A 26,498-nucleotide genomic window follows, 5' to 3' on the forward strand; every position below is an offset into this window, starting at 1 on the left:
GTGTATAGTTACATTTAATGTTGTGATACATCCACAAGACAAATAACTTCCTGTTATCACTTACGTTATAGCAACTATAAACAGTCGTTCCCTACCACAGATAAAAACGTAGGCAACTGTCACGAGAGGAATGTAAAGCATCGGCGCATTGTTGTCTGGGGGAGGCTGGTTACTTTTCAGTACCTTGCATATTTTAGCAGCCCATATATTCTACTGTGGCCCATGTAGCTACATTGTTTGCTATTCCCCGTATCCCTCTTCGGCTCCATCAGCTAGGCAGCGCTTTGGGTTGCTTTCCAATCCCAAACAGTCCAGGACACTCCCCTTAACCCTTAAACAGATCCCCCTGCCAAGTGACTGTGCTCATTAGTGCTTCTTAGTGATTTTTAATCCTAATCAACCCAATCAACCAATCAGCTCGCTCTGGGACCTGCGCTCCCTGATGCTTTAATGTCTGTGTGTGTTTGTTTGTAGCTGGTTTAGACATTTCCATCCAAAGCTCAGAAACTGAAAAACTGGTTATTGCTTCTTTAGAAAGTGCAGGCACTTGGGTTTGAAGAATATATTTTTTGCAAAAATAATTCTGAAAAAAGAGTTGTGTATGTACTTTTCCTTCTCCTTTATGAAGAATAGCTGATCATTGGTGCCTGTGTATCTATATATATACTGTAGAGGAGGATTTCCCTCCCATTTTTTTCTGAACCTTCTATTCCTAGCAGCTGAGAGCTTAGCTCCAGATCACTGAGTTCCTGTGTTGTTAAGCCCTGAACCCCAGCAGATAGCTAGAAAGAAATCTACAGATGTTGTCATTATTAACGAGCAGTATTTTTTTGTCTGGTGATCATAGTGATGAGTATCTCTTTCCGTTATTGCACGGTAACTGTTCTCAGGTAAGGCTGGGCCACTTCTTATCCCAGGGTCGATTATTAGACCCCTGGACTGCCGAATGTCTGCATTTTAACTCGAATTGACAGAGTCGTGTCAGCTGATCCGCAGATTGCATTTAACAGGATATACAAATCAAGTCTATGATGGCAATAATAAATGACTAGTAGGGGTGGGAAGAGCATGCTAACTGGTTGCTGCTGTTAGATTTTATGAATAACTTGTTGCTTAAATGCGCAGGAGGTTAATGACTCCATTCACATGGAGCAAAAGATGTAGTTTTTGGTTTCTCTGTGGATCGAGGATTAGCAATTCAGTTAAAGGACCCTTAGTTCAAAACTAATATAGTGTAGCATTTAGCAGTCAATGCAGTTCCAATGTGTGTCTAAGGTGGAGTAACTTCTATCATCATCTGAAAGTACTGAAGTCCAAGACAGTTCGGTGATATCCTGCTCTTCTTAAATCTGATAATGCAGTTGCATTAGTGAGTTGAATCAGGTATTTTTAAATACAGATATGACTGAACTGTGCTAGATTCCAGTCTTCGCTTTGCCATAAGGTCAGTAGCTTAGAGTGAGCCAGAATTAAAGGTGTTACTGAAGGATGGATTCTACAGAGACTGTTGGGCCATAATACAGGGTTGGGAAGGAATGTAGTGTTTGGGGGATGATGGGAAATGGAGATATTTATAGAAATGCTCTCATTGTCTGCCTGCTCATCTGTCTGTCTTGCTTGCCTGCTGCTCCACTCTTCAGCTGCTGGGTGCTCTGAGGTTCCCTTGTTACGCAGTGCTGTGATTAAACTAACCCCCCACCCCTACCGTTTCACAGGTGGACGTGTCAAAACCTGGAAGAGACGATGGTTCATTCTCACAGACAACTGCCTTTACTACTTTGAGTACACTACAGTAAGTTTACTTAACTCAGGGAATACATATTTCAAAATTCCTTTATCTGTGCTACTGTGCTATAGGATTTGTTATTTATGAAAAACACCATCCAACAAACTGTCACATAATGTGTCTTTAACCAGCTTAAAGGTCATGTGATCTAAAGAGTCATAAAGAGACAAAAACACATTATAAGTCACATGGAAGTTAAGTAAAGGCAAATTAGTTTTGTACTGGAAAGGTATATTAATTTTCTCTCAAAAACACTGTATGCTGTGTATGAATGACAAAGCTCTATGACAGCTAAATAAAATGTTATATTAATATATTCAACATTCTACACCTTGAGGACCTCAGAATTTTTTAATTTCCTAGCCTGCCACTGTCGCCTCTGGCTTACTCATTAGACATCTACACCTACATCCGGATTTCTGGATAATGTCTATTAAAATTGCAATGCAAATAAAATTGAATTCAATAAAGGAAAAGACCTTCAGCACCACTGTTTTTTTTTAGCCCAAGTTTTCAAGAAGTTAGCAAATGAAAATGTGTTTTTATCTACCGGTGTTCTGTAAATATCCTTAAGAGGGCGCCACAACACAGCATAAATAAAATAAAAAAAATAGACATATGATGTGTCAAGTTATCTGGAATATCTGTTTCCATCACCAAGGTTTCTTCTGTTTATCCCAAGGTTTCTTTATTAATATTGCACCTTTTTTCTCCTCAGTGTAGCAGAAAGCTTAGGCAATGTTTTTTTGTTTGCTTTGTTTTCTTTTCCTAAGCACAAATACAGAATGTGCATAAAATTGCTGATAAAAACCCTACATCTGATACATTCTATTCTTGCACATTAATTCTGGCATCATAATCACTTCTATGCTACCACACGAACCATGATTTCTTACACATGCGTTAATAGTGACTCCTCTCCTCACAGGACAAAGAACCCAGAGGAATCATTCCTTTGGAAAACCTGAGCATCCGAGAAGTGGAGGACAAGAAGCCGGTGAGGCTTATTCTTGGTCTTTAACTAAACTTGGCTTTGGTCTTTAAATAAAGTTGTCATGTCGCTCAAGACATGATCCTGAATTTAAATAGGTGCAGACAATGTGATAAAATGTCTATTTTCTGTTTATATATCCTGTAGAAGCACACAGACAGAAGTCAAAGATGAAGTAAATCTTGGTTGTATTTTAGGTTAATCGTCTCACTACTTGTCTCTATGATTATCAGAATGCAGTTAAAATCATTCATGGTATATTAATGATACTAAAGAAGTTATTTTGCAGCTTAAACAATTAAAAACAGACCTTTTACAAATTCCTGTGCTCATAGACAGTAATACTTCTTTTCCATCTAATACAGTCGTTTAATCTGAGAGCAAACCCAGCACTATAATGAGCACAAAGTACCTGGAGTGTGCTGTCGAAAAGGAGAGGAGGGTTAAGAGCGCTGCTTACCAGTGTAGGCACGATATGCATGCTATATATATCCATATCTTTAGTACCTGTGGGTTTTTTGTACCACTGAACTCAACCCGACTACATTATCCCTCACAGTATCACATTATCCCACACTCTAAAGCATTACAGTCACTGAGTGTGCGTATTCAACCACAATTTCCAACCTTCTTTGACACATAGATCTATTTTCCCCTTGCCACACTGAACCACTATTGAGGTCATCTGGTCCTGCTCAGCATTTTTTTATACAAGTGGCAGAGCATGGTAGGATGTTAAATGCTTAATTCCTTTGCGCTTTAAACCTGCCTGGAAACATCTGCACATCTGGAAGCATGTAAACTTTTAAAGCAAGAGGAAAGTGATGAAGTCTCATCCTCCCTGTGCTTGTGTCAGTGATGTGCACTAGAGGGAGCACTCACACAGCCTCTCAAGCCATCTCATAGACAGTTAATAAAAGAAAAAGAGCACTGGCACTTGCAGTGAACAGAAAGTTTTAGAATTTTGTAAAGAAATATTCACTATATTGATACTGTCCATGTTAACTCCTTTTTACAAAAAGTTCAGAATTTACTTACATCTTATGTCTTCCATTGAAGCATATGTTCGGACGATACTCCAATGGACTTGATCTAACACATTTACATTTACATTTACATTTACATACTGGTTCTCTAGGTCACAAACTAAGAATACTATCAATCCAAAAACTCTGTTGGAGAGGTAATATAGTAATAAGTGCTGAGACAATACAAGGTTTTTTTTTTAGTTTTTTTTTACTCTTTTTTTTTTTTTTTGGTAATTGAATTACTTTAGGAAGAGGTAGGTCTTTAGACGTCGTTTGAGAACTGCCAGTGACTCGACTGTTCAGACATCTAGGGGAAGTTCTCTCCACCACCTAGGTGCCAGAACAGAGAGGAGTCTTGATGCATGCCTTCCTTGTACCCTGAGAGATCCTGGGACACGGATAATCAGTTTTTACACAAACTTGTGGAGTCCAGATACTGGAGTTGTTGCTGATAAAATAACTTGTAATGAAAAAGTTTGTATTAAACTAGAAACAAATGCACAATAGAAACATTTTCACTAGTGGTCTGAGACCTTTGGAGCTTACTCACTATATATACTGTATATATAACATAAGATTTTGTATTACTAGCAGCGTAAGGTCTTGTAAGTGAAAGTGATTAAGGTAGATAATATACTGTCATTTGATATGCAGTATCCACACTTGCCTTGTATTTTTCTGTGGAGAGGATCTGAAAAATCCCAAACCGTTTCCTATAATTAAATGTTTAACACCTAACTGCACTGTGTCTGTGCTGTAGAACAGGGAAGTAAGTAGTACTGATCCTCAGTATAGTCACATTCAGTACTTTCGTCTCTCAATTTCTTTCTACAATGAAATGTAAGGCTTTCAGTCATTTCTTATTTTCTGCCCTCTAGTGAACATTTTCACATTATGTACAAGTATGAAGTGCATGACATCCTCACGTGTTCACAAACACACAGTTTTGATTATTTGATTATTTATATTTGTGCTCCTCAGAACTGCTTCGAGCTCTTCATACCGGACAATAAGGATCAGGTGATTAAGGCGTGTAAGACGGAGGCGGATGGGCGCGTGGTGGAGGGCAATCACACATTCTACCGCATCTCCGCTCCCACCACTGAGGAGAAGGACGAGTGGATCAACAGCATCAAGTGAGTGGACACATCAGTCGGGACGTTTATTACTGATAATAAAGGGTTAATGAAGTTAGTTTAGGTCCATCACAATGACCTGGATTTGAGAAGAATGCAGTTAAAAGCTCAGAAGCATATAGAAAGCAGTTTATATATGTGGTGGTTTGGAGTGCTAGGAGTCACTAATGATTCTTCCTGATAATCCTTTCTGTTGATCTGACAAATGACACATGACCTGTACACCTGTACAACACACCAGACTGTTATATCATTAGTTTCAGGACAAACCCATTGATGGGTTTTAAAATAAACTCAGCTGAAAACGTACCATGTATCTCTCGTATGACGGGTATAACCTTGTGTGTGTGTGTATATATATATATATATACACACACACACACATATATATATATATATACACATATATATATATACACATATATATACATATACATATATATATATATATATATATATATATATATATATACACATATCATTCTAGTCTTAGTTACTTTATTACTTTGTTACCATTGTTTCATACAATGTTCTTCATGGAATTAAAGTACTTTTTAAAATTTATATACTGTACTTTCTGAAAAATAGCCCTTGAAGTGCTGTAAAAATGCTTAAATGAAAGGAGGATATTTTATATGCAATGTGCTGTTATGTTAAATAATTACATGTGCCCCACCCCACAAAAATGTTCAGTACTTGTACTTGCACAGACCTTACACTCGCATCTGACATCTGTAGTTTCATCTCTCGGGTAGTTTAAAAAAAAAAATTACTGGTTGGAATGTTTTAAAGTTTTTAAAAAGAAATATGATTTTGGGGTGTCAGTGTGAACCTTGTATTAAGGGAGAGATAAAGCTCTAAAACACCAAATATTAAAAAAAAAAGTGTCTTAGGATAGTTCCTGTCTATGTAAGTCCACTGACTGGCTGCACAATTCAGCTAGTGTTCATGGGGCCTGTTTTTGGTGTTTCGTTTGCTGTTCCAGAGAAGCCCACACGTTTTCTGTGGATTTCAGATCTGGTCAGTCAAAGCATCTCACTGTTCCATTGTGGTGTTGTTTTGTTTTTTTTTGCTCAATGCATTGTGTATTTGTTCTGGTGGAATGTAGGAGTGTCAGTGTTGTGTTCTGCTCAGACATGGTTCTCTACCCTGAAAACCTTCTTGTGCCAGAAAACGAAATGTTTTTTAAAGGTTACAGTTGATGCCTACAAAGCGCTGACACTGGAAAATCTTTCTAAAAATTTTTTTTTTAAGTGATCTTACAGAAAGAATGATTAAGCATTTTTATTTGTGCAAAAAATGCTTGAATTTTTTTCATATTATTCTTGTGGGGTGTCTGCCATGCAAGTCCCTGTGAATTAGTCATTACTATAAATGATAAACCTGTCGTTTGAATTACAGCTGTCAAAACTAAGCAACATCTTCTGACCAATCAGATTCAAGAATTTCCCAGGGTTGTGGTAAATTGTAAAATAAGTCATTGTTATTGGTAAATGCAACTCATTTTTCATCCTGGGAGCAAATATTTCTCAACTAGGTATGTGCTGTACTAACCATTGTTTCTTCTTCGTAGGTAATTAGATCCGTGTGTGATATTATCTGTTTTCTCCCCCTCAGGGCGGCGATCAGCAGGGACCCGTTCTACGAGATGCTGGCTGCCAGGAAGAAGAAAGTCTCCTCTATGAAGAGGCACTAAACCTGCTCAGGGCGATTCAGGGCTGTGTGAGTGCTCCCTCTAGTGGAGAGAACTGACACCTTGACTGGGAGGATGAGACTGGTCTCCTTCCCACTGCCTACCCCCTTTCAATAACGTAGTGTCTTTACTGGGACAGAATGGGGTTTGAGGACTAAATAGGACGTTGGAGATTGAAAAAAGCCAGGATTAGGCTCTTTAGTGCCCAGCAGGAACTGTGCCTCTGCTCCTCTTCCTGTTTAAATGTCCCTCACCTCTCCTTCACCTCAGTGTCTGTGTGTGTGTGTGTGTGTGTGTGTGTGTGTGTGGATACGTGTGTGCATGTGTGAAGGGCATTCTGTTTCAGGCTCTTCTCTTGAAAATCCCCAAAGAATCAATCTCAGTCCTAATGCTAAACCAAAATGCACACTTTCTCTACCCTGTTTCTTTCTTATCTAGATTCTATCTATCCTGATCCTTGATCTTTCATTTCTCTCTCTGTCTCTCTTTCTCCCTCTATCTATCTATCTATCTATCTATCTAGCTCGCTCTCTCTTTTAAACATGTCTTAAACGTACACACACACACACACACACACACACACGTTCTCGTTTAATCAGCAGGTCTGACAGAATGTGGGTTACCAAAAAAAGGCCTCTCCTTGATTTCAAAACAGGAAAGACCTTCTTGTATGCTTTTTTTCGTTATGTACAGGCAATAAGTGTATTTTTTACATTTCTATATCCTCTGTATATTCTCTTTCTTCTCTCGTCAATTTGACAAATGTCACTGTAAAGCACCACATGGCTTTCATGAGAACTGGAAGAGGCGGTGTTTAGTGTACACAATGTAGGATGGGAGGCAGATTTGCTCATACACTCTCAGGCCAAAAGCAGGTGGACACATGACCATCACACGCATATGTGATTCATCCCCAAACTCTTGCCACAAAGTTGTAAGCACACAATCGTCTTTGTATGCTGTATCATTAAGATCTCACTTCACTGGAACTAAGGAGCCTAAACCTGTTCCGGCATGACAGTACCCCCTGGGCATGCCGACTAACCGGCAGGCCTTCTCGCTCATCATCAGTCCCCTTGCTCTTGTATCTGAATGCTCCAGCTCCAAATGAATGCCCATAGATTTGGAATGGGATGTTCAACAAACACATATGGGTGTGAAGGTGTCCACATACTTTTGGCCGTATGGTGTATGTCAAGATAAGGATGCTGGTGTAGGTTTTGTGTGTGTGTGTGTGTGTGTGTGTCTGTCTGTCTGTCTGTGTGTGGGCTCCTCCAGCTTCCTGTATGCTAAAAGGCCGAACTGTTCTAGAAATAGCCCCTTTTTACCTGCCCTGACAAGAGCGCATGCTTTAACTTCACGCTTTCCTTTCTATTTCCTTCTTTACAATTTTACCAAGCTAGCAGTTTCCATTCTTTGAGCAAAGTCGTACATCTGAGCAGTATTGGTTTATTTATCAAGGATGTATATACTTCAGTGTATAGTGAGTATCTTTCTGCATTTTATATAAATATGTGTGTGTAGCAAATACATTGTTAGCTGAGTGCCATTTTTTCCATTTTTTTCTTTCTTTTTTTTTTTTTTTTTTTGTTCCTCTTGAAAATGTACCTTTGGCCTCACAGATGTGTGTGAGCTCAGCCATTTTTGGTAAAAAACAAAATTACAAAATAAAATCTAAACACCAAACGCTGTGTCCTGCAATCATCTAAACTTGCATTATGATTTCAGGAGGTGAATTTTATAACATTTCTCTGGATTCTCCGTTTCCTCCTACCTCCCAAAAACATGCGTAGGTGTGTTTGGAGTGTGTGGAGTGTGGAGTGTGTGTTTGGTGCACTGCAATGGACTGGTATCACAACCAGGGTGTATTCCTGCCTTGTACTCAGTGCTCCTGGGATAGGTTCTGGATGGATCAGTATAAAGAGGTCAATGATCATAAATGAATTCATGAAAAAAAAGAAAATGAACATTATACAGTGTTAAAAGGCGATCACTAGGTGGCAGTGTCATATAAATTTCCATTTCGTTTAATTCCCAACCACAGAGTGGCACCACACAAAGAAAAGGCCCCTTTGAAAGGCAATTCTCTTTAATAATAAAAAGAAGCCACAATCCTGTTTCCCAAGAACAATCATTTGGCTGTTCTCCAACCTCTAATCTTGACATCATTTCCTGTCGGCCCACCTTCACCCCAAATAAACAGTCATGATATGACATCTTTGCTAACCAGGAGATGTTGTAATTCAGCACTCTTTTGTTGCGTGTCTGATAAGCGAAGACCTTGATAATCGTGATTAAAGCGATTAAACTCAGGTAACTGCAAGTCACAGTGATACATACATAAAGAACAAAAGATGAATCTCTACACCTCCAGACGGCCCGATTCATGTGAATGGGTGTTGATTTACAATGCAGCAGTCAGCCACATGTAATTACCTCACATCTAACTCAATTCACTACCAATTTCACAGTGCTTCTGCAGTCAGCTTTGTTTCTCTTCCAGGGAAAACAGACAATCATGAATGAATGAATGGATGGGTTATCAAAAGCACTTTCTGTGTAAAATGAAATATATAATTCAACAGAAATTGTGATCCATTTCAGATATCATTCATGCACTACAAAGGGAAAAAAATGACATATTTCCTTCTCCTTTCCATCTGGTAAGGAGGAAGGAGGCACTGAAGAAACATTCAGTTTGAACTCAGCTATCTGTTTATTTGAGATGCTTTGTTACGCCGGTTCTGAAATCCCTGCTAGTTGTTAGATATAAAGGAGACAAACATTATTACCCAAATTCTTAATTCTTACTTTTACACTTTGGCTAGGATGGATAGAGCTGTTTTGCGGCTTTGTTTACGCGTGAAACAGGCAATAGGATTTCGAGAAAACCAAGGCGTAGGTTTCAATTGACTGGGTGCATTGGGCGAATGCCTGGAAGAATGCCTTTGTGTTGCTTTTGTAATGTGACTCTGCATGAGGGCCAGCTGTTTCCAGTGTTCTCAGGGCATTTTACTGGAAGAAAACAAATTGCCAAGGGTGTGTCCAGGACAGCAGGAACAATTTGTGCCCATGTACATTCCCAGACAAAAGTCTGGCACACGTGCTCATTGAATGGCTTTCTTCATTTTTTTGATGGACACTAACTGTATCAAATTACACATCTGGAATTAGAAAGTCAAAACTAAAAATTACGAGATAAATTCAGTATTTTCTCAACTGGGAGTTTCACCCAGGAGGCTTTTCATAAAGTTGCCAAATAGACTAAGCTTCAAGTTGCTTCTTCCAAATTCTAAATAAAAACCACTTGTTCAGGGATCAGAAGTAAATTTATACATGGGCATAACCTTCACTATTTACATTTTTCTCCGAAATAAATTTCAAGTCTTCGAGGCTTTATCAAAATATCTTTAAGACAATGAAAAATAAATATCTAATCTACTGTATCCAAATCTTTGACTGGTAATGTGGATAAGAGAAGTGGGCAATATGGCAAAAATTTCTAAACCTCAAATACTAAAATATCAATATTAAATTATTTTATATTAAAATATTAAAAAATTTTACAACACTTCATGATACATGATCATTTTCATGACACACGGTTTTGCAGAGTGACACTACAGGTTCAGAGATTTTTGTCCAACATTTTTTAAAAGTCTTTCCTGGAAAAAGGAGTGAAAATTAAGCAACTGGTTCCTTGTGAATAGTTTGAATATACAGTCTGTGACTTTTTACAGTGAGTAACAAAGAATTTCTGACTTACAGAAGGGGGATGATGATGTCATTATTTTACAGCGTATGATTACATACATCACTCTAAGCACCAATACATAGTGTAGCTAAACCTCGGGACTGAGTGAACGCCTACAGCTTTCAGTGAACTCTGACAGAGTTCCTATAAACCTCAGCACTGAATTACTGTGATGAAGCTAAAATAATCTTCCACGGAGTTGTAACTGTTAAAGCATGAAATGAATTCCTGCCGTGTTAAAGCAACTTGTTAATGCAGTGCTGTGGATTATGTTGGTTAGGAACATTTAATACTCTTAGCAGCTACACAGGATTTCATAATGCCAGGTATTACATTGTGGCTTCTCTCTCAAACCACTCTGAAAACAAGATTTTTGCTTGGCCAGGTGATTCGTTTTTCTAATGGTTACCTGTGGATCAGTTCTTCTTTTGCATGTAAGAGCGGTTGTTTTTCTGTTCGGCTTTGATCATTATATTCACACTAGTCCTGATTTGATCTCAAAATTCAAATTGGTTACTCTGAATTGCCCCTAGCTATGAATGAGTGTGTGAAAGTATGCGTGTGTGTGTGTGTGTGTGTGTGTGTGCCATGTACTCCTGCCACATGCCCTGTGTTTCTGGGGTAGGCTCCGGGATCTACTGTGACCTTGACCAGGATAAAACGGTTAGAATAGAATAGAATATCACTTTATAAATTTGTTTTGTCACAGCAGCAGATAATAAATAAATAAGTTAATAAAAAAGTGCACATAAATAACTACATGTACCAAACATGCAATATTAAAATATAAAAAGAAAAAAAAAATAAGCTATTCATCACTATTCATTCAGCCTCCTTTTGTGTACTGAAGAAGAATGAGTGAATATCATGAGGAGGTCATTTTGGGCTACCATGAGTACAAATATACTCACACTACTACATCATCCTTTAACAAAATGTTGCTACGCGTAACTCTTTTTAGCTGCTTTCTGCACTACCCTTAAATACAAAGAATGTACGCTCTTACCTTACAACATGCAAACATTTTAACTTTTAACTCTTAGTTCATATGAGAAATAAGAACTATAGTATACATATAGTCACTTTTTATCTATAAATACTAAGCTTTTCTCGATGGCCGCTCTTCTAAAGTAAGCAACATTTTAGAAATTTGCACATAATTTATTAAGTTGTACGAGAGATTTACTCCCATCTCTGAAGACATTGTGATTAGGACAATGAAGAGTGAGATAAAAAGTCATGGAGTTCACTGAATAATTCCTTAAAACACACACACACACACACACACACACACACACACCCTCCTTTTCCTATAATGTAGCTTAATCATACTGCAACTCATCTGACAGGTTTTTACCAGTAAAGTTCTTGGCCCTGGGGAGTTTTAGAAGAGGAGGTAATATTGCTTTAATTTTCAACACAACTACACTCTGACACAGACATCATCTTCTAAAGTAAACACTCACTTTCAGAATGAGAATGTGCATATATTTATACTGAATACAAATGAAATACTTAAATACTTGGAAAATATCTAAATAACAACAACAACGATAATAATAATAATAATAAGTGCTTTACAGTGCAAAATTAAAATGAGAGAAAAATAAAGACACAAAACGTATAAAAATAGTTAAAAAAAAAAAAAAGCAATAGTAGTATTAATATACTATATGGCCAAAAGTTTGTAGACACCTGACCGTCACTCCCCTATGTGAGTCTTCTCCAAACTGTTGCCACAAATTTGGAAACACAGAATTCTCTAGAATGTCTAGCATTAAGGTTTACCTTCGCTGGAACTAAGAGGCCCAAACATGTTCCAGCAAGACAATACCCCTGTATTCCATGAAGACTTGGTTTGACAAGTTTGGAGTGGAAGAACTCAAGTGACCTTCACAGAGCCCTGACCTCAACCCCACTGACTACGTGCCGGTCCTTCTCACCCAGCATCAGTGTCTGACCTCACTAATGCTCTTGTGGCTGAATGAACACAAATCCCCACAGCCACGTTCCAAAATCTAGTGGAAAGCCTTCCCAGAAGAGTAGAGGTTATTATAACAGCAAAAGGGGACTAAATCTGGAATGGAATGTTCAACCAGCACATGTGAATATGATGGTCAGGTGTCCACAAACTTTTGGCCATATAGTATAGTAATATATAGTAAGGCAAATAATAATAGTGCACTAAATATGACTTAATATGCTGTAAGTTCTGTAAATACAGTGATGTGTGTATGAAGGCCAGGTGGATGTGTGCCAGGCTGTCTACTTCCTTCATACTGTAAATGCCCTTACTCTCAGTCACACTTGTTAGTATTGGAGCTCTTCCATCAGAGCCTGGTGCTGTGTACAAAGAGACACTGTGCCTTGTACCTCACTGTTAAATAGATGCATGGGATTAAGTACAGTTTGTTTCTCAGAGTAGAGTGCCAAAATGCTAGTTGACAGATGTTGTGCTATTTTAGGGCAGCGTGCTTATGACCTCATTTAGCTCCAGGTAGTTATGGTTGCACCTAGTGGACAAAAAAGGGAACTGCAACAACTGCTAAGAGAGGCCAGGAATCATTGTGCAAGTTTAATCCTCACTGTTAGCTAGCTAGGGGGCAGGGCGGATTAGTGGTTAGCACTGTTGCCTTGCACCTCCAGGGTTGGGGGTTCAAATCCCTCCTCTGTGCTGTGAGCGAGGAGTTCGCATGTTCTCCCTGTGCTTCAGTGGTTTCCTCTAGGTTCCTTCCCCAGTCCAAAGACACGTTGTCTAGAGGGTCCCCTGAGTTCCCTGGGCTAAGCTTCAGGCTCCCCTGTGACCCTGTGTAGGAGAAGTGGGATGGATGGATGGTAACTAGCTGGGTTTTATTGTGTCTTTGGAGAGCTATTATCAGAAACCATGAATATTGCTTGTAAAACTATAGTGTCTGAATTCAGAAAACCCATGAAAAAAACATTTTGCCTCTGAAAGATAGATGAGATAAATGTCTTTACAAATGAACAAAAATTAAACAGTCTGGTGGCAGTGTTATGTCAGAGATGTTTAATTTTTTTAGGCTGTTTGTCTGTGCTGGGATGCTGGCTATCCCGGAAACACTGGGTGGGAGGCGGGAATACACTCTGGACGGGATGCCAGTCCATCACAGGGTACCATGCACACACACATTCACACACTCTTTCCCACCTAGGAGCAATTTACTTTAGCCAGTCTACCTACTGGCATGAGAGGAAACCCATGCAAACATGGGGAGAACATGTGAAACCTAAATATGTTAAACAGGTTACAAGAAATATAGCAAGTAGTAGTATAACTGGTTTCTTTTTATATTAAATAACACGCTCTTCTGGATGGATGTGCTTCTAAAATAAAGACTCTGAAAACACTGTGAACAATGTAGATTGAAATTGAGTACAATTGGAGGCATGACAACAGGACACAATGTTCTGAGCTCAACTCAACTCATGTTCTGAGTGAAAACAGGGTTTTACCAGTAATACCAGTTTTTAATTTCACTGGCCGGGGGCAGCTGTTGCAGAAGTAGAGGTCATTTTGTGCTATCACCAACAAATCTGCAAATAAACTTTACACCCTTTAACACAATATTGCATAATCCTGAAGTCTTGAAAACTTTGGCTTAACTTCCATAAAACGCCATATTAAATTTAAGAACCATTAAAAATCACCTCAGTACTTGGTTTTGTCATGTTCGACTTGTTAGCTTAGCACCATAATATTTCGGAAGATGTTCACCTCTGGAAATTGCCCAAAGATTTATTGCGTACAAGACTGTAATTCAGGTTCATTTATTGAAAGTGTTGCTTTACAGAGTAACTGCGTATTGTGTCATAAAGCAGGTGCAGATGTTGAAAGTGCTGCATAGTACTGAACTAGATAATGCATTATAGATGTCATAATCAGGAATACTATTCCAGACTTTATTTATTCCAGGAAGAGAAATAAAAAGATAACAGGCCCATAAACTATACTACCCCATAAGCAGTTCATTATAATATACAGCCTTGACAAGTAGTTCAGACCTGGCACTCTCTCCTTTTAGAAAGCGTTTGATGCAGCATAATACAAGCTGATTGCTAAAATCACTAGCATTACTATTATGGCCTTTAGCATTTTATTTCGTTTGTTCGCTTTTCTTTAGTCTTTTCTCAATTTTACCAATACTAGCTGATAAAAAAAAATACTAAAACATAGTTTAAACAGACTGTGGAAGGCAAACAATGCATAGTACTGAATGCATGCACTTTAATGCATAGTGTCCACATTTATGGACAATCAATTTAAAGCTATTTTAGGAAAATATAAGATGTACAGTAACGTTTTACCCTTTTTTAACTCATGGTATTCCTACACATGGACAATATTACACGCAGTTTATCTGGATATGCTTTTAAATGAACGTAACTCATTAATTAGATATCTATGAGTAAGCCATTCACAAACAACTGCACATACAGTTAATGGAACACAGGAGCAATGTCCAGTCTTGAAATGACAAGGGACTGAACAAGCACCAGTGTGGCCTGCGGGCATAGAAATCCTCATCATGCTGTACAGGAGAACCTGCATGGCTGAGTCTAGTAAGCAATATGAGAAGACAATTATGGGATTATAAGGGATTTATTATATTATTATAAGGGATTTATTATTATATTATATTATATTATTTTATAAGGGATTAATAACAATTTGCTTGCTGTAAACCAACACCCGCTCATGTAGTAATGCTGGAAACCAGAGCGCTACAGAACAGTGCTGATAGTACTGTAGATAATGTTCTTATAAAGGGCCACATGGGGTTAGGCTGTTTTGGGAAAGAGGAGATTGGAACACATTGTTCTGTTCCACTGACTTAACAGACAGCTAGTTGGAGGCCTTCCAGAATTTCCAGTGGGTAAATGGTTACTTTACGGAAGAAAGGGAACAGGCAAAAGGGTAACAGGCCCCAATGTTCACTAGAACAGTAGGTCACTGAAAAGAAAGGAATGTTGTGAGGAAGTGGTGTACCATAACAGGTTGGGGGAAAAAAAACCTTTTTAGGTTGAAGTATTTGAAGACAGTGAAAAATGTTGTGTGTGTAGAACACTGCTCCACTATGCTCCCAGGGATGATGTTACCAAAAAAAGAGACGCCTAAGCATGGCAGTGTAAGCAAAGCCTGGGAACACACGCACTGTAGAAACTCAGCAGGATGAAACACATACCCATGAGGCACTCTGGCCTTAGAAACAGAGTATAATGCATAGATTGCAGCTGGAGTTTTGGATAGTGTTGTCTTGAAGTTTTGATACTGATAATATGAATGTGTTTGAGGGAGAGAGACAGAGATTGGGTAGAGAGATTTTAAATAGGTGATTCATATTCAAAAGAAGGACAATCCACCGATTACACTGATTACAGTCAACAGCCGGTATGTCATTACCTGTGCACAAGTCTATTTCTAGGTGTGGTAATATGGAAGCATTTGTCAGGTGCTTATTATTTTTGTTTCATTAAGTTATTTCATGTAATTATTCATACTGAAAAAATATATTACCATTCATAATCTAGCACAAATATCTTTTTTTTTTAAATTCTGTTTTATGTAACTTTGTCAACGGTATTAGCTCAGCGCTGATAAAACCACAATGAACAATGCACTACAGTATTAACAACAACAAGAAAAATAATGATTAAATGAATAAAATATGACTTTTAAAGTGCAGACTATACTTTCAGGTAATCATTTGTGGTTTGAGGAATTCATGCAAAATGTAGAACTGGGGAAATGTTCTGAGTTCTGAGAATCCCCATCAAAACTCCAAAAGTGAAGAACTGTGGTGCCAGAAGGAAGAAGTTTCTGACTTTATAGTTCTCCCAGAGCAGTTATTGCATAAGTCAGTTCAATTACACTCACTGCCTTACAGTAATTATAGCAATCCTTTTAGTAATAAACTGATCAGGCTACTTTTTATAGTTAATCATTCACAGCAAGAGCCACGCCTTCCATCTCAGGTGATTCTGTGTGTGTTGTAGCAGTAGTGCATGAGTCATGTGCTTCCATTGTAATTAAACAACTCTGAAGAGAACATTAGACGCATGAACAGATATCACAATTGACACAGTGTACCACTTCCTTCTTCACGAGAAAATGACTTTAACTAAACTGAGCACAACGCGCATATGAGGTTACAGCAAAGTTCCTCAATCATTAGCGTGGTTTCCATTCACCTGTTTTTATGCAAATTTTAAATTTATGAATAAGAAAAGCACAGAGCCATAAATTCAAATAAATACCTCAATTTTGAAACTTTATTCTTGGAAGAGATAATTTCCAAGTTTCAGTATTAATAAAAGGTGATACAGCATTTAAAAAATAAATAAATAAATACCCTTATGGCCAATGTGTGTTCCAGCACCTTATTTTGTCCTTTGAATATTTGCTTAACAGTGGTTGATGGAAAAGCAACAATGTCCTTTTGGGCTGTTTTGGAAATTTGCATAAATCCTGTGGAAACATTTCTGTGGAAAAAGACTGATGTTAACCATGAGGTTTTATCACTGCAGTTCAGGTAAAACCTGTTGTATGTTTCATTTAACTCCCCATAAATAATAAAATTTATATTAAAAAAATAATAAGTAAGAATCTTAGCAAAGCATGGAAAGTAGTGATATACTGAAGCCCCAAGTCTCTAAAATTCTATCGCCGTCTTGTAAACGTTTAAGGGCTGGCAATATATAGCTCTTAATTTATTTACATATGTGGTTTGGAGAGTCACACTCGGTCCATTTTGGCATAAGGTTTACTTGCTGCCTTATAAAAATAAAGCTACCATTATAAGAAGCAGAAGAGAGCAGCAGTGCTGGGAACTCATGGTTTCCTGGTTGTCTTTCCATGTCAATCCATCTGGTACGATGATATCATTTCAACAAGGAAGTGGGAGTATGTTTAAATATGAAAAACAGATTTGGCACTCTATTTATAATGTGTTCCAGTACATCACTAAAATAGTGCTGGATCTCAAGCATTTTTTGAAGAAGGATAAACAAGAATAACCCAGACCTTTATTTGAATATGAGCAGAGCTTGGGTACATGGTCTACATGGTTGTGTATATGGTCTGTGTCTTGTCTGAGTGACCAGAGAGCTGGATCACACTTTACACACAACTCATACTGACAGAAAACCTATGTCGGCCTGTGCAGAGGTTGAAAGCTCATGCACACATAGTCATAACTAGTGTCAGTAATGCTGAGTTACAGAATAAGAAGTAAGAGGATGCAAAAGAACAATCAATTTACAAGAAGAACAAATCAATCTGCTTAAAAACATGATTGGTGGCAGACAGATAACTAGGAAATAAATGTCTGATTACACACAGGTATGAAATAGGCATGTGACCCTGGTCAGGATAACTGAAGATGAATGAATGAATGAATGAATGAAACACAGACATAAGATACTTAGGATACAATGCGTGAGTATGAAACAAAGGAACACAAAGAAAGATCATCAGTCAAACACCACTTACACAAAATAATACACAGGCAGCATGCATAAATTTACAAGCATTTTTTGTATCCTAAGTATCCTATGTCTGTGTTTCATTCATTCATTCATTCATATTCAAATAAAAGTCTGGGTTATTCTTGTCTTTCCTTCTTCAAAAAATGCTTCACTAATCAAACCAGAAAAAGTAAGTAAAATCAAATTTAAAAAATCTATGAAAGTCTGTGAAAACGCTTCTCTTTCTGAGCTAAAGTCTATAGTTGTATAACTAGTCTCTGGTCCACGGTGAAGCCATCAGTTAAATAATTTGCATAAATGGTTTCCATAAGTTAGTGACAGAGATGATACTTGATAACATGAAAAGGAAAACTATTATGTTTTTTTCCACAGAAAAAAAACATCACTGTACATGGTACTTAAAAAATTTACATTTTTTAAATAATTAATTTGTCCTGAAATATTTGCTTTGCCTTGAAGGTTAGTGACAGATAAGCAGAAAAACAGGAAGGAGTGAATAGTATTGGCATGTGTTCTGTTCTTTATCAGGCCTTATAATAAGATGAGCAACATGTATTAAACAAGTTCATATGGAAAATCTGATTTTTTTTTTCTTCAGCAAATTACCCATTTACACTCACTGTCTACTTTATTAGGAACACATGTACTCCTGCACATTCATGCAGTTATCTAATCAGCCAATCATGTGGCAGCAGCACAATGCAAAAAAAATCATGCAGATACAGGGCAAGAGCTTTGGGTAATTTTTGGGTAATGTTCATATCAAACAGAAAAGTGTGATCTCTGTGACTTTAATCATAGCATGTATATCGGAACCAGACGGGCTGGTTTGAATATTTCATAAACTGCTGAACTCCTGGGATTTTCACACACAACAGTCTCTAGAGTTTACACAGAATGGAGTGAAAAACAAAAACACAGAGCGAGCGGCAGTTTTGTGGGTAGGAAGGCCTTGCTGATAAGAGAGGTCAGAGGAAAATGGCAAGATTGGTTTGAGCTGCCAGGAAGGATATAGTAACTCATATGATCACTCTTTAAAACCATGGTGAGCAGAAAAACATCTCAGCATGCACAAAACATCAAACCATGAGATGGATGGTCTACAACAGCAGAAGACCCACTGGGTTCCACTCCTCCCAAGCCAAGAACAGGAATCTGAGACTATCATGGGCACGGACTCGCCCAAATTAGACGAGTCTGTGCCCATGATAGTCTCAGATTCCTGTAGTCCTGACCTGTATCTGCACGATTTTATGCACAGCCTCAGATTCCTGTTCTTGTTCTTTTCTGTTCTTTTCTGCACTGTGGTGCAAAAAGTGGTGAGATTCAAAGCAAGTAAAATGAAAGAAAAAAATGTCTTTCTCACAGAACTGCTGTCAGAAACATCAGTATCCATTTTTATATATCCTTTGCCAGTGGACTGGTTCAGATGAGAAGCTGAAGTCACTACTTTCTGTTCACAGAAGATCATGCTGTGATAAGCTAAGTATAGTCTGTTGAGCAGTTCATGCTTTTCTCCCAAAATACAGAATTCTTTCGAAGTACAACAGGTTTCTCACGTCTCCATTTATCCTTCCTTTGCCATCTCAGACCAGGCCAGGTAGATAATCACTGTGGGTCCTACAACAGAGGTAACAAGAAAGGAAGAAAGCAATAGATGAATAAAGAAAGAAAGAAAGAAAGAAAGAAAGAAAGTTAAAGTTAAAATTTCACTGAACAGCAAAAATGTGGAAAGTGTGTGTGTGGCTTCTAACTTTGACATCTCAGCACAACTCACTTTACAGGAATAAAGAAAATTAGCAAGCCTCATGATGACTCTCCTTACAGTTCTGTGTGCTAGCCCTATTCCTGTAAAGTTAGAGAATGATATTGCAGAACAGGAAGATGCTGATAGACTGAGTACACAAACAGGAGGAAGGTAGTAAATCAATTCTAAAACCTCACTGTGTGAGAGGGAACTTACAGTTAATGTAGTCTAGTATGGAAGAGATAATAAAGAACATAAACAATCATTCAGAGTATAAGATCAGCACCAGATGTGTTAGGTATTTCCGGGCTTAATTGCGTATGTGGACCCAATATTCGACCTAATGTTCTTCCCCTTGGTCAAGGTGAGTCTACCTATTTCCCTCAAATAACAAGGGTTATCAATACTTCCTGCTGTTTTGATGAGTTAGCATCCTTAAATCTTAACTGGCTGCATTCCAGTTTATGGAAAACAGAACCAAGCTTTGAGGAGATTAAATATTATAGATCCATCTCCAATCTCCATTTTCTGTGGAATTAATCACAGTACTAAACCTGCTCTTACATAACCCATGACTTCTGCCTAAATAACCTGAGCAACTCCTTACAGCAACTACTATTTAGTCCAGCAGCGATAAGGGGCTCCATTATTGGCAAAAAAAGAGAACAGTATTGTATTTAAGGAATAATACACAACAGGACATTCTGTTATAGGAAAATAATTAAGGGTGGGAAGGTGTAACGTGACGTGACATAAAACAAAATTACAGATTCCACCCGAACTGGATTACTTTCCTATAATAGTGCATCCTGAGGTCATTTTATTCATGTTACACCATAGCAATTTACCTATTATTGCCATTTTTAATTTATTAAAGAATGAGACATCAGCATTTTGTAAGCCTTTGAAGAGCCGTACACTAAGGCTATTCATTGTAAACATCTCATTTTGATCTATTCGATCGATTAACACTAATAACTTAGGCTTTAAAAGTAGATCAGGATGTTTCAAGGAAAGAGAGGGGCTAACAGAAACTATTCAATCAGTCTAAATGTTAATATTTCAGACTAATTGAATTCTACAGTCAACTGCACACTGTGTGTATGGAAAGTATATTTGTATTCTTTTGCTTTAAAGGAATGTGGTAACTTTGATATTTGCATGAAGAGTACTGCTTTAACTGTTTTAACTATGACTAGATGACTAGTTGACTAATCCAGCCCTTTTTTGACCTACTGGTCAACTGGTAAAAAGGAAGGGAAAATGAAAAAGTCATGCAAACCTTTTTATAATAGTCACTCAAACCTGTATACCCTTATACACTATATGGCCAAAGGTTTGTGGACACTTGACCATCATACCCATGTGTGAGCCTTGCCCAAACTGTCGCCACAAAATTGGAAGCATATAATTGTCTAGAATGATTTGAATGCTGTAGCATTAAGATTTCCCTTCACTGGAATTAAGGCACCCAAACCTGTTCCAGCATGACAATGCCCCTGTGCACAAAGCAAGCTCCATAAAGACATGGTTTGCCAAGGTTGATGTGGAAGAACTCAAGCGGTCTGAGCCCTGACCTCAACCACACTAAACATTTTAGGGATGAACTGGAACACCGACTGCACACCAGGCCTTCTCACTTGACATCAAGTGAGACCATGTCTGACCTCACTAATGCTCTTGTGGATGTGAATTTTGTTGTAAAGTTGTGAATAACATTGTTTATCTCATTACAATTACCTATAATCATTACCTGTCAAGGGGTGGGATATATTAGACAACAAGTGAGCTGTCAGTTCTCAAAGTTGATGTGATGGAAGCAGGAAAAATGGGCAAATGTAAGAATCTGAGCGACTTTGACAAGAACCAAATTGTGTTGGCTAGATGACTGGGTCAGAGCATCTACAAAATGGCAAGTCTTGTGGGGTGTCCCCAGTATGCAGTGGTTAGTATTTATCAAAAGTGGTCCAAGGAAGGACAACTGGTGAAACGGCGACAGGGTCATGGGTGTCCAAGGCTCACTGGTGCGCGTGGGGAACAAAGGCTAGCCCGTCTGGTCTGACCTCACAGAAGAGCTACTGTAGCACAAATTGCTGAAAAAGTTAATGCTGGCTATGATAGAAAGGTGAAAGGTGTGGCTATGATAGAACACACAGTGCATGCAGCTTGCTGCATAGCTGCAGACTGGTCAAAGTGCCCATGCTGACCCCTGTCCACTGCTATAAGCACCTGCAATGGGCACATGAGCATCAGAACTGGACCATGTAGGAATGGAAGAAGGTGGCTTTGTCTGAAGAATCATTTTTTTTTTTTACATCATGTGGATGGCCGCCTGCTTGTGTGTCACCTACCTGGGGAAGAGATGGCACCAGGATGCACTGTGGGAAGAAGGCAAGCCAGCGAGGTGGTGTGATGCTCTGGGCAATGTTCTGCCCATGAATGGATTCATGTGGATGTTACTTTGACACGTACCACCTACCTAAACATTGTTGCTGACCAAGTACAACTCTTCATAGCAACGGTATTCCCTAAAGCCAGTGGCTTCTTTAAGCAGGATAATGCTCCCTGCCACACTGCAAAAATTGTTCAGGAATGGTTTGAGGAACATGACAAAGAGTTCAAGGTGTTGACTTGGCCTCCAGATTTCCCAGATCTCAACCCAATCGAGCATGTGTGGGATTTGCATGACAAATAAGTCAGATCCATGGAGGCCCCACCTCGCAACTTACAGGACTTAAAGGATCTGCTGATAATGTCTTGGTGCCAGATACCACAGATCTCCAGTTTCATCTTGTGTTTGGGTTATTGTGCAGAATTTCAATTCTCCCCGTGACCATGTGGGTGTCTTCCGGGCCCTCTGGTTTCCTCCCACCTCCCAAAAACATGCCAGTAGGTGCACTGGCTAAGATAAATAACCCCTAGGTATGAATAAGTGTGTGAACTGGGATGCCATCCAGCCTGTATTCCTACCTCACTCCCTGTGTTCCTGCTGTAGGCATCAGATCCACTGTTACCCTGACCAAGATAAAGAGGTACTGAATTTGAATAAGTGAGCTGAACTTCTGAATTTTAGAAAATTAAAATAAGACATAAACATAGCTGCTGCTCTCTAACACCTATAAATTGATCAAAGCAGGTTCCCAGAAAATGGCAAACTTTGGTCACAACATGTTTAGATGAACTGAGATACAATAGGCTATGAATCATTACAACATTTCATAGAGAACAGCAAAGAAAAGAGTGTGAAAGAACACATTAATTGGCACTGGCTATTTCTGACCTGTGGTCTGCGAGGTTAAAAGTTGTGAAATACGTTTTTTTCTTCTATTACCATAATGACATGAATACACGCGAGATTCAAAACTGGTGCACCAATACATAGTGTTTAATGCAAATCTATGAGCTATAGGGCAGTGCACATACTTGATAAACACCTGAAGTTAATGTACTGCTGTGTATTAACTTTGGGCATCTCTAGAGGCCGTGTTCAAGCTTATGAAACTCTCTTAATTCTATGTATATATTAAACCTTTCAGCTATCCATCAGTGGAAAGGGACCAGCAAAAGAAACCACTGACCAGCTATTGTTTGAGTGGTGGCCCAATCTTCACAAAGTAATGCCAGTGTATCAGCACTGATACAAAGCACACCCAAACTGTAGGTGTACAATTAGAGAGTATAACTCATCTTTTTTAGCAGTTTGCGTTATTCCTGGCCAATAAATATATATATAGCACTTATATATATGTATGTATGTGTGTGTGTGTGTGTGTGTGTGTGTGTACATTGGTCATATAAGATGAAGTACTGGAAATCTGAATCATGCCAGTTACTGCTACAGTGCTCATCTGTGTGTAGTCAAGATCAGTGATACTTGCTCTGCTGTCTTGCCATGATTTGGTATTAGTCACAAATCCCATGGTAATATGTGTGTGTGTGTGTGTGTGTGTGTGTGTGTTTGGCAGGGTGGTCTGTTCTTCTTGTAAATGGCAACAATTACTAGACCTCCTTCACCAATATTTCAATATCTGACTTAGTAATCACCAGATAACTGCTGAGACACAGACACAGAGAGGAGTGATAACCCTGATTAAGCATAACCACAGAGGCATTCAGATACATCATATGAATAAGTATTAATTAGTAACGCTGATGCCAACACATTAACTACTGCTAATAAATGTAAAGGTTTCATGTCTGTATGGCTAGCGGTTTGGCATGCACAATTGTTTTAGTGGAGATAAATAATGATAATAAATAATAATAACAAATACTACTACTACTATTAATAATAATAATAATAATAATAATAATAAGACAAATCCTAAAAAAACAAGAAGGCATACAAGCGTATCCAGGTCTTGGACCCCCAATAATGAAAAACCCTGAACATTCAACATATGAAGTTAATGTCGTATTTGTCCTCTAATCAGTTGACATTTTTTCAACTCTCGGGCAGGAGACAGTATCTGAGAGTGCTATTTCGCTCAGACTATTTGCTATTTGCAGACTATGTGTTTAGAGAGTTGAGAAGCACAAGACACAGTTACATAGTAAGTATGAACAAGCATACAAAGAAGTGCCATTTATTTCCTGAAAATCACTCATTACTGTTTTAATAATACCTTGGAAACATGTATGAATGCTTATAGTGACACAAGTTAGCTTTTTTAAGACGAGTTGCTCCTGAAAACGTAGTGAAAATAAGAAAGGGGAACAGAAACAGGCCAAATGTTTCAGTAGAAACTGGACTAAGAGAATCAGGTAGTTAACACTGAAAAGCCAATATTCCATCTACCCACCCAGGGAAAGTTTGACTCTTTTTTAGAGAGTTGAACAGGACTTTCCATGTCTGAGATATGAGCGCAGTACAGTGACCCAGAAAGCACAGGCTTCACTGACCGAGCACTACACACTTACCACTTCAGCAGCTTCTGTAATTCTGGCAGCTTATGCTTTTGGTGAGGAGCATGTCAAAATCTAAACATGGGTGTGAAACTGACCCTGTGTAATTTAGACTCCGAGATGTCCATTCTAAAATAGATATACAGTATACACACTTGCAAATATTGACCAGGTTCCCAAATGAAATGAATAACTTACTTACCAGACACATGAATAATGCAAACGGTGAGGTGTAGTATTTCCGACACTTGCTGATTAACATTTATGTATTGTAGAGTTAATCATTTGCATTGAACAAACATGTGACATTTGGCATGGGAATAAGGAAGGCATGCTATCAGGATTATACAAAGCAGTTCACGTAAGTAGAGTTTGTCACAGGAACCAGCTGTGCTACTTCAGGGAAGAACCACCTCTCTCTGTCAGTTGGTTGGTGCTCTGCTGTAACATAATTGACTAATACTCATTGTTAAAGGCGCTATGTGTAGAATTTAATGGCCGTTTGTTCTTTCTGGTCCTCATTCTTTAAAAAAAAACAAGCTAAACCTTTCACATGCGAACATTTAACTTGACCTTTCAGCACCTGCCATGGCATTTGGAACAAAATTCAAAAACAAACTTAATAAAGTGACAACCAGAGCAACCTAACAGCAACTTTTACAATTCCTGCAGATGACAAATTGTGACTCTCATTTCTCATTTGACATTTGCAGATTTTCAATTGGGTCTCTTTTTGGAATAACCATTTAACACCACAAACTGAAACGAGCATTCTGTATTTGATCCTCTTTTGTGGTTCAGGTGAACTGAGCATTGTTATTCCATGAATACCCTAGTTTCTGAATGGAGAATAGCCTTCTGAATAGCCTTATTGAGTCACATTAGTTAGATATCCTGTGTTAATAGTTGAGCATAGTACATCTCGTTTCCAGAGAAACAGGACTTTCGGCAAAGTGCTTCAACAGAAACTGGAACAACCTAGTACACAAAGTTTTCAGAAAACAAAACACACCACTGTTGACAATTGATAATAGAAATAAATCACATTTTGGAACGTCTACTGGTTTTAAATAGATGATGGTCGAACACATATCAGTTCAAAAGTCTGAATCTCTCCTTCTGCTGAAAAATCCAGCTTTAGTCTGAGCAGCTAGCAGCTATTCAGCTATTGGATCATCTTTGCCAGAAAAGCTCAAATATGTATTGCTTACAAGTATTTAGCCACTTTAAAAAGAACCTGGAAAATAACTTAGCAGTTGGCAAAACCAGCTTGGCCTGTGTTTTGGCAGCTTTAGCTGACCAGCAGTCCTGAATGTGCTAATATCATACAACATCTAATGACTTTTATGCCTCTTTTCACTTCACCAAATTTCACTGTAGCAGATTGTTCAGCTGAGGTGTTGTGTTTAAACCCTTATTTATTTATTTATTTATTTATTTGTTTGTTTGTTTGTTTGTTATTTATGTACATCTTGCCTTATATTTTGGATTATTGGCTTGTTGCAGGACACCCACGTTTCATTCTTAACTTCTTGGAATTCTGTTTTTGTTGATTCATTAAAAAATATATATATATATCCTATATATACAACTTTGTTTATATTTGTAATTTGTATTAGCAACTAAATTGGTTTGTGATTACACAACCAACTCGTTTCCATGTTACCAAGGCAACGTGTGTTTATTTTTCGGCTCAGAAAAAAAAAAATCGCGCATATAAACTTCCTGTAAAAGAGCCGACTTCTCAGTGGAGGAACAGAGAGAGAGAGAGAGAGAGAGAGAGAGAGAGAGAGAGAGGGAGGAGACGGGAGGAGGAGCGGTATCTACCAGGAATTCCTTATTAAAAGAACAGCCTGTATTTACTGGAACGCCTGGGAGGGGAGGGGGGAGGGGGGAGGAAAGGGGGCGGTACACACTGGGGGCGGGGCTCCACACTGAGTATATTAAGGGGA

At 38.4% G+C, this 26,498-nt stretch overlaps 1 protein-coding gene across 4 annotated transcripts in view; it reads left to right on the forward strand.

Annotated features, from left to right (window-relative positions):
- cyth1a (cytohesin 1a) overlaps window positions 1-8,320 on the forward strand; it is a 66,689-nt gene extending 58,369 nt beyond the window's left edge. For 3 of the 4 annotated variants that reach the window (XM_026917131.3, XM_026917130.3, XM_026917132.3), the window contains exons 10-13: window positions 1,714-1,792; window positions 2,715-2,783; window positions 4,787-4,941; window positions 6,559-8,320. In XM_026917131.3, coding sequence (XP_026772932.1) covers window positions 1,714-1,792; window positions 2,715-2,783; window positions 4,787-4,941; window positions 6,559-6,637 — 382 coding nt within the window. In that variant the 3' untranslated portion in view covers window positions 6,638-8,320. The remainder of the gene's footprint in view (window positions 1-1,713; window positions 1,793-2,714; window positions 2,784-4,786; window positions 4,942-6,558) is intronic. The other variant, XM_026917129.3, reaches the window with a different exon arrangement.
- Window positions 8,321-26,498: the final 18,178 nt, after the last annotated feature.

This window comes from Pangasianodon hypophthalmus, chromosome 13, assembly GCF_027358585.1.
Source record: "Pangasianodon hypophthalmus isolate fPanHyp1 chromosome 13, fPanHyp1.pri, whole genome shotgun sequence".
Taxonomy (NCBI): Eukaryota; Metazoa; Chordata; class Actinopteri; order Siluriformes; family Pangasiidae; genus Pangasianodon; species Pangasianodon hypophthalmus.